Source organism: Danio rerio, chromosome 12 (genome assembly GCF_052040795.2).
Source record: "Danio rerio strain M-AB ecotype USA chromosome 12, GRCz13ab, whole genome shotgun sequence".
Taxonomy (NCBI): Eukaryota; Metazoa; Chordata; class Actinopteri; order Cypriniformes; family Danionidae; genus Danio; species Danio rerio.
In genome coordinates this window covers 22,820,016-22,829,194 of record NC_141032.1, presented here as the reverse complement: position 1 = coordinate 22,829,194, position 9,179 = coordinate 22,820,016, and the positions used below count along the sequence as shown (strand labels likewise).

At 34.8% G+C, this 9,179-nt stretch overlaps 1 protein-coding gene across 1 annotated transcript; it reads right to left on the bottom strand.

Moving 5' to 3' along the window:
• Positions 1-121: 121 nt before the first annotated feature.
• amz2 (archaelysin family metallopeptidase 2) lies at positions 122-9,030 on the bottom strand. The gene is given in 8 exon segments (XM_087276223.1): positions 122-345; positions 348-381; positions 2,824-3,000; positions 5,094-5,257; positions 5,415-5,543; positions 7,729-7,902; positions 7,992-8,279; positions 8,897-9,030. Coding segments are annotated over 7 exon segments (1,050 nt in total). The 5' UTR covers positions 8,275-8,279; positions 8,897-9,030; the 3' UTR covers positions 122-256.
• Positions 9,031-9,179: the final 149 nt, after the last annotated feature.

The following is a 9,179-nucleotide window of genomic DNA, read 5'->3' as shown; positions in this document are numbered from 1 at the left end:
GCTGCTGTCTGAATTTGATTTCTTGTTTAACAGACACCTTCAGAAAAAGCCAAATACAAACGAAAGACAAACAAAAATTTATTAAGTTTGATCTATACATACAAACAAATCTAAAGTATTTGTTATGAACACGTTTACTAGTATTTACTCAGCAGACTCACTAAAGCTCTTTATAAGATTGTGCAAATAGCATGTCTTAACTTATCTTAACAATATATATATTGTCGGCAGATAGCAAAAGTTCAACCTGGCTGGTTCATGATGCTTCACCTTCCAATACTTGTAAGCACTTGTAAAACCAGTGTGTGTACTCCTGGAAGGCTTGTGTGGCTTTTGAGTTTTGAGTCTATCAGCTCCATCTTCAATCCAATGCAGTAATGCCTTTAGAGAACATAATAACATTCTGTAACTATAGTATGTTTCTGATTCACCTCATATGCTCAAATGTTCACAACAGAATATTGCTATTGTTCACTGTATCCACCTTTTTCCACATGTGACTACTGTGTTTCTAAATGTAGGACTTCCATCAAAAGAACAAATCATCATTTTAAATAATAAGGTTGTGCTAAAAAATAATCTTTATACAGGCATGTTTGGCTTTGTGGTTCATTTTAATTCATCATGAAAATTAGATTACTGAAACCAGTAACACAAGTTTATTCATGGTTTAAGCTCTTTTGAGATTACTGTTTTATTCCTTGAGGTTATTTTCTCACTGTATTCCTATATTACAGTAATATTTAAAGAAACACTCCACTTTTGGAAGAAAATAAGCTCATTTTACAACTCCTATAGAGTAAAACCAGTGGCATTTTACTATTTTTCAACCCATTCAGCCAATCTTTGGGTCTGGCGGGAGCATTTTCAGCTTAGAATAGTTTACTGAGTTTGATTAGACCATTAGTTTTACTTACCTAGCAAAATAAATTACCCTCTAGTTCTTTCATAACTTATTAAGATGCTTAGATGAGATTAAAAACTAGAATTTTTTTTACATTAAATGAAGATAAGACAGAGGTTATTGTTTTTAGCCCTACTGCTAATTTTCAGGCTACATGCCTAGATCTGGTCTGCATCTCTGCCTTCAGATCCTCTCGAGTGCAGAATTTGGTTGTCATTTTTGATGAGTCATTGAAACTAGACAAACTTATCAGTTCTATTATTGGTTCCAGCTTTTATCAACTCCTGTGCAGTTAAACACTTTTTAAATACCACTTTTCGGGGTTTTAAATCCCACTTCACGGTTAAATTACTGCAACACACTTTACTCTGGCATCTCTAAATCACAAATTTATCACCTAACATTGGTCCAAAATGCTGCTGCTAGATTCATTTAAAATAGTAATCTGAGGGGCCTCCATTTGCTGCCCATCCAATTCAGAACCAATTTTAAAGTTCTTTTACTGGTGTATAAAACCCTACATAGTCTAGCCTCACATTATCTTTCAGAGCTGTACCATTTTTCTACTCCCGTGAGATGTTTAAGGACCAGTGAACAAAATATTGCTTTAATTCCCCATTCCAGACTAAAACATAGAGGGGACAAAGCTTTTTCTGTGGCTGGTCTGGGATTGTGAAACAATCTGCCCCATGAGATTAGAATGGCACCATCACCATCTATTTTTAAATAACTTTAACCATACTGATTCAGTTTTATATTATAATATTAATATTAAACTGTTAATAATAATTATAATATTAACATTATATTAATAGTTCTGTCGATTGCTTTATTTATAAATTATATATATATATATATATATATATATATATATATATATATATATATATATATATATATATATATATATATATATATATATATATGTTGCTTCTCTTGGTTTTATTTCTATGTTTTTATAGTTTTCTTTATATGTTTACTAGATATTACTCAGTCAGTCTTGTGGCTGTTTTAAATGTGCTTTTAAATAAACAAATTTGAAATTCATTTTAAAAAATAACCAAATAGTTTTAATAATTGTCTTCCTATTTAAAACTTGACTCTCCTATAGATACATTGTGTACTAAGACTGATGGAAAATAAAAAGTTGCTATTTTCTAGGTCGTTGTGACTGGAAAATATATTCTCATACTGATTTAATAATTAAGTTGTTTTAAGATTTAGAATGAATAAATTAAGAACTTTGTTGCCATACCAGGAGATTCAGTAAATGCAACGATAGTATGCAGCACCTCATGTTATCCAGTTTTTTAAAACCATTTTACAGATTGTTTGCAGTTAAGCTTTACTCAGTTACTCCCATAATTCATGCAAATGATCATGGAGTGAAGGAAAAAGGTGAATATCCATTGCTATAAACTACAGTCTGTCAGTTGTGGCAGGGTATGGTCTTACCCAGGGGTTACCAACATGGTGCCCGTGGGCACCAGGTAGCCCGCCAGGTTCACATGAGTTGCCCGCGGGCCTGTTCTAAAAATCGCTCACCATAGCACCACATATGAGTAAGCTGCATCTAATAATTTTATAGGTATTCTTTTTTAATCACACTTGCATTGGTGTAAATTTGAAAATTACTTTACGTTATATATTAAAAAAACTTTAAAAACAATTTCAGACAAATGAAGTGTTGCATATTAATATTTATATACCTTGTTATATCATTGTTGACAACTACTGTGAGAAATCATTAACATGATCAATGTCTTCACATAGATGAATATAATCAATTATTAATAATAACATGAAATTAAAAGTAAATTGAAAAAAATGTGTTATTTAATAACTGGTAGCCCTTCACATTAATCGGTACCCAAGAAGTAGCTCTCAGTTTCCAAAAGGTTGGTGACCCCTGGTCTTACCTTATATCGGTCAGCTATTTTGAAACTGAGGGCAGACTGCAGTTTACGAAGACAGATGGGGCAGAGGTCAAGTGGCCGACAATCAGACTCCTTTAAGTGATTAGAGCCATGCATGATACAGTTCACCCACTGGCAGTGCTGCATCCCGAAAATATGACCAATCTCATGAGTCAAGGTCTGAAGTAGATGAACAAATAACAGTTGTGATTAAAATATGAACTCTTATACAAAGTTAAGTGCATTTGTTGATGAATGTTTTTAACCACAAAATATAACACATGGCAAGAAATGAAATCATCCATCCTTTATATAAACCTTCAGAACATGATGTCATGGGGTAAAAACAGAAATTAAATTAATTTTCTTTTTGGCTTAGTCCTTTATTAATCCAGGGTCGCCACAGTGGAATGAACCATCAACCTATCCAGCACGTTTTTACGCAGTGGATACCCTTCCAGCTGCAACCCATCACTGGGAAACATCCACACACACTCATTCACACTCATACGCTACAGACAATTTAGCCTACCCAATTTACCTGTACTGCATGTCTTTGGACTGTGGGGGAAACCGGAGCACCAGGAGGAAACCCATGCGAACGCAGGGAGAACATGCAAACTCCATACAGAAACACCAACTGACCCAGCCGAGGCTTGAACCACCGACCTTCTTGCTGTGAGGCGACAGTGCTACCTACTGCACCACTGCGTCGCCTACAAAAACTAAATATTAAATTAAAAAGTTACTAGCAAATTTTTTTTTCTATATTACAATTGTGAGTTTATACATATTAAAGGCAGAATTGCAAGATATGTATTTTTTCAAAATGTAAAGTGTAGAAGAGATAAACTTCCATTTGTGCGCTGATAACTAACAAGTCAGGGAAATCTAAATAAATTGTGGCACATAAACTTACAAAAAAATACAGTTTTGCAAGAAAAAGGGTTATATATATATATACACTCACCGACCACTTTATTAGGTACACTTGTTCAATTGCTTGTTAATGCAAATTTAAAATCAGCCAATCACATGGCAGCAACTCAATGCATTCAGGCATGTAGACATGGTCTGTAGATCGCTAATCTACTGGGATTTTCTTGTGCAACCATCTCTAGGGTTTACAGAGAATGGTCCAAAAAAGAGAAAATATCAAGTGAGCGGCAGTGCTGTGAGCGCAAATGCCTTGTTGATGCCAGAGGTCAGAGGAGAATGGCCAGACTGGTTTGGGCTGATAGAAAGGCAACAGTAAGTTAAAAAAACACTCGTTACAACCGAGGTATGCAGAAGAGCATCTCTGAATGCACAACATGTCTAACCTTGAAGCAAATGGGCTCCAGCAGCAGAAGACCACACAGGGTGCCACTCTTGTCAGCTAAGAACAGGAAACTGAGGCTACAATTTGCACAGGCTCACTAAAATTGGACAACAGAAGATTGTAAAATGTTGCCTGCTCTGATGAGTCTTGATTTCTGCTGTGACATCTGGATGGCAGGATCAGAATTTGATGTCAATACGATAAAAGCATGAATCCATCCAGCCTTGTATCAACGTTTCAGGTGGTGGTGGTGTAATGTTGTTAGGGGATATTTTCCTGGCACACTTTGGGCCTATTGGTACCAATTAAGCATTGCGTCAATGCCACAGCCTACCTGAGATTTGTTGCTGTCCATGTCCAACTCTTTATGATAACTGTGAACCCATCTTCTGATGGCTACTTCCAGCAGAATAACAAGGCATTTCATAAAGCACGAATCATCTCAAACTGGTTTCTTATGCATGACAATGAGTTCACTCAAATGGCCTGAACAGTCACCAGACTGTCTAAATAAAGCACATTTGGAATAGGGTGGAATAGGAAATTCACATCATGGATGTGCAGCCGACCAATCTGCAGCAACAGCATGGTGCTATGATGTCAATATGGACCAAAATCTTTAGGAAGTATTTCCAGTACCGTGTTGAATCTATGTCACGAAGGATTAAGGCAGTTCTGAGGTCAAAAGGGGTTCAACCCAGTACCAGTAAGGTGTACCTAATAAAGTGGCCGGTGAGTGTATATACACACATTGTATAAATGATTGATAATAAATGCGCTGCAGTATTCCATTAAAATAAACAATGTTCGATTGAATTTTATGGCGTTCATTCCGTTGTGGTGACCCCTGATAAATCAGGCACAAAGCTATAGGAAAATGAATGATTAAATGAATTGAGTTTTATGATGATTAATAGTTATAACACACTGAAGGCCAGTGGTCTCACTTCACCTTGCATGAGTGCAGCAGAAGAGTGCTGGTGAGTGGAGGAGTGTAGTAATTCTCAAACATAGAGTAGTCTCCTTACTTCAGTTTTATTCTCTTCTTGAGTCGCCCTGCATAGCTCAACTTGTAAAAATCATCATCATACCATGCAAAGCTGAAGACTCCTATACCTACAGGAAAAAAATAATTTAAAATTTATAAGTATTAAAATTGCAAAAGGTTTGTTAAATCAGAAATAAAAGTGTGCTCTAATGACAACTGTGCTTTTGTTACAAAAAAATTTCAGGAACGAGTTCATATGACGATAGTGTGATGATGTAAAATCACCATGAGAGAGACAAGATTGGCCAAAAACAAAATTCCACGACTCCTTGAGGTACAAATCGATCATGGTGATCCCCGCAATGCAAAAAGCATCGGTGGGCTTTCTCTTTTTCAAGAAGGCCATCAGTTCTCCTGGAAACGTATCGGAATAAGCTTTGCTCACCAAGTGTACGTAAACACACAAGGAGTCTCTTCGTGGTTTTCAGGAGCTCAGAGTACATACATAGATATTGACGCAAGAAGGACATTTAAATAATTGGAATATAAACAATACAAATTATAAAGTTATATATTTACATCTAGAAAGTTTATGTGCAGTTTGTGCATTGTTGACTTTTAACTATACAAATACATTTTTTTATAAAAGTATTTATATTTAAGTGGCTTTTTTGGTTATAAAATTAAGTGGCAAATGACAAGCTAACTATTTAAGTTGGATATAGCCTGAGGAATTTTACATTTACTTAAAGGTTCACAAGTCCAAAGCCCCACCTCCTGAAATCACGAATTTACACATTAAAGATGACAGTAGATAACCCACTAGATCATGTCATTCACCAGTTAGAAAACTGTATAGTACTTTATAATACTACAATTCTGAATGAAAAGAATTGTTACATCTAGCACACTTTCAGTTGTGTAGCAAAACTTGTTATAATGTACAATATTTCCTCCATGCAAGAATCGCTGGTCCTAAAGCGACTGCTTAGTGGTTGGCCGGCGGGGTGCAGAAATTACACTTATTACTAAGCCATACTTACAAGTTATTTTGAATATTTAAAGTAGCATGATAAACAATATAGGCACCACTTCACATGTTGACATTGTTCAAAAATGAATCAATGTAAAAATAACACCAACTTCACCTTAGTAAAACAGGCTTGGTGGAATAGTGCTGTTTACTCATGTTTTGTTGTTGAACTAAATAAAAATCTACATTATCAATGCTGTAAAAGGACCCTCATGAAATGTCACATCAACACATTGTTTTACCACAGTCAAACTCTCTCTTTCTTTCTCTCTCAGGTGCATGTAAACACTGTGTGCATGCATGTGCAAATGACGCATCTGCGTGAACGGTCTGTCAACAAATCTACATTAAAGTTTGGGCTCCTTATCAGAATTATGGGAATTGTTGGCCTGACAGATTTTAATTGGATGAACATTTTTGAGTCTTATGCCTTACCCAAAATATAAAACTACATATAAATACATTTAGATCATTTACTTTAATCAAAAATATTGAAATGTAAAGAGACTTTCAAAAAGCACAACAAAAAGTGTTTCTGTAGACAATCACCTAATGCACCTTTTAAATCAGTGCGAAACACTGTCTGAAATTAGCCTAATCTAATGTTAATGTTAACTTGTGAAACTAATTTTATTAATCATATTTATTAATTAATGGTGAAAACCATGTGCAAATAGCTTCAAACTTAAAAAGGTTTATAATGCAAAACGAAATTATTTAATAGATCCACTAGATAATATATAAAAGACATAAATTTAAATGTTTAATATGATATCAAATAGCAAATTCTTTCAAATTTCTATTGTACACAAATGATCTATACAAATTAGAATATTATAATTAGCATTGCTGAAATTAATATAAAAACTGACTAAATAAATATATACACACATTTGAATAAGTAAATAGATCAAATGATGGGCCCAAAAATTTAGTTTATTAGTTTTTATGTTTTATATAAAAATGTTTCTGCTGAATTTCTGATAATTCCATTAATATATCTATATGTATTCTATTAATATAACTAATAATGAGAAAATATGTTTTATTTTTTATTTTTATTTTATTTTTTATTTTATTTGTTATGCTTAAAGTGGTAAGCACTGTCGCCTCACAGCAAGAAGGTCACTGATTTGAATCCAGACTAGGTCATAGGCATTTCTGTGTGGAGTTTGCATGTTCTCCCCGTTTTCATGTGGGTTTCCTCCAGGTGCTCCAGTTTCCCCCACAGTCCAAAAACATGCGCTATTTTTGAAGTGAATAAACTAAATTGGCTGTAGTTTGTGTGTGTGAATGCGGGAGTGTATGGGTGTTTCCCAGTAGTGGATTGCAGCTAAAACTGCATCCGCTGTGTAAAACATTTACTGTATAAGTTGGTGGTTCATTCCTCTTTAGTGACCCCTGATGAATAAAGGGACTAAGCTGATGGAAAATGAATGAACGTTATGCTTGATTCAATTCTGGCACCTAAAGGAAAGCTATTTTTATTTAAGTTATTTTGGATATTATAGTTTGTCATTTGCCTGATAAATGATAATACAATTTGTAGTTTTAAACAGTACTAACCTGCATGCAGCTGGAGGTGGTGTGTGTTGCTGTTGACACAAAATGAGCAATCTGACGAAGCGACTGTTACTGGTGGAAAAAGCTTGACCGCCAGCCCATAATAGAAGGTTTGACAGTAGTCCTTCAGCCATTCAACACACTGCTCAGCCACAGCCGCTTCATCTCCAAAAGAGCCTGTACATTTATCAAAATGGCACAAAAACAAGTAAGAAAACAATAGTTAGTGAAACATTTAAGCTGTTTTACAATACAAGCTCGCTGACCAATAGTTTGAATGTAGATAGTATTGTGTACGCTGGGTGGAGTACGGCGGTAAGGGCTCATGTAAAAGCTCTGAAAATCTTGAGGATTCTCTGGATGGGCAGGATTCCAGTTTGAGTCGGAGTGAACAGTGATGGGGCTGAAAAATTAATTAGCAGGCTGGAGTCCTCTATCTAAAAGTGTCTTTTCTGCTCGGCTGAACTGTTGGTATGATTCCATTAGATCTTTCTGTGTGGACAAGAGGGCCGTGAGCAGCCTCTCAATGGGATGCTTAATAACCTGCATCTATCCTTTAAAAACACAAATAACAATTGGGTTTGATGAGGACTTTCTAAAGACATGATGCTTTCTGTACTGTTAAAAAATTATGTGTATATATGTATGTGTATATATATTTATGTACTACAACTATGTGAGCAGCATAATGATCATGCTAATAGTGTTCAAATCTGCTAGCATAGCAATACATGTTAAACAAACAAGTAAACAGAAAGAGAAGTGGTAGCAAAATGCTAATTTAATTGGTAAAACGTATTTGCATGCTAATTAGTATTTACACTTTAATATGGTTCAAACTTAATCGATCTATCTAATACTACTCCAAACTTTCCAGCTTGTGAACAGAATCTCTTGATTAGCTTATATAAATGTAGTGTACAACTGTAACATATAGCATAGCTAATAGAAAACAATGTGATTTATAAGCTGTTGTCTGTATGGGGACATAAAATAAAGGTAATAAAAGTATAAAATAAATAAATAAATAAGGTAAGTAAATATAAAATGTTTTGTAAGTAATGGTGTGGTAAGCTTCTTACAGCTGTCAATACTGTATTCTTTGTTTACTGACACACTTGAACTGTATGTGGACATTAACTGTGAATTGCGTTAAGTTATGCCCACCTACCATATAGCGATTTTAAATAATAGTAACTTAACCTGACATATCGTAGTATTAAATGTTGACATGTCCGAGAGAACTGCCATTGGTCAACACACGTTTATATTTATATAAGCTACCCTATACAAAGAATGTCATGCGTCGGATAAAAAAAAATGAAAAATAGTAAAAGAAACAAGAAGAAAACACAAACATGCTGAGAAATACGGAAGCGGTAAACTGAAAGCTATTGAAACAAGTTTTCAGCATTGATATGTTGTCAGTAACAAGACTCGATATTCCCACTGGC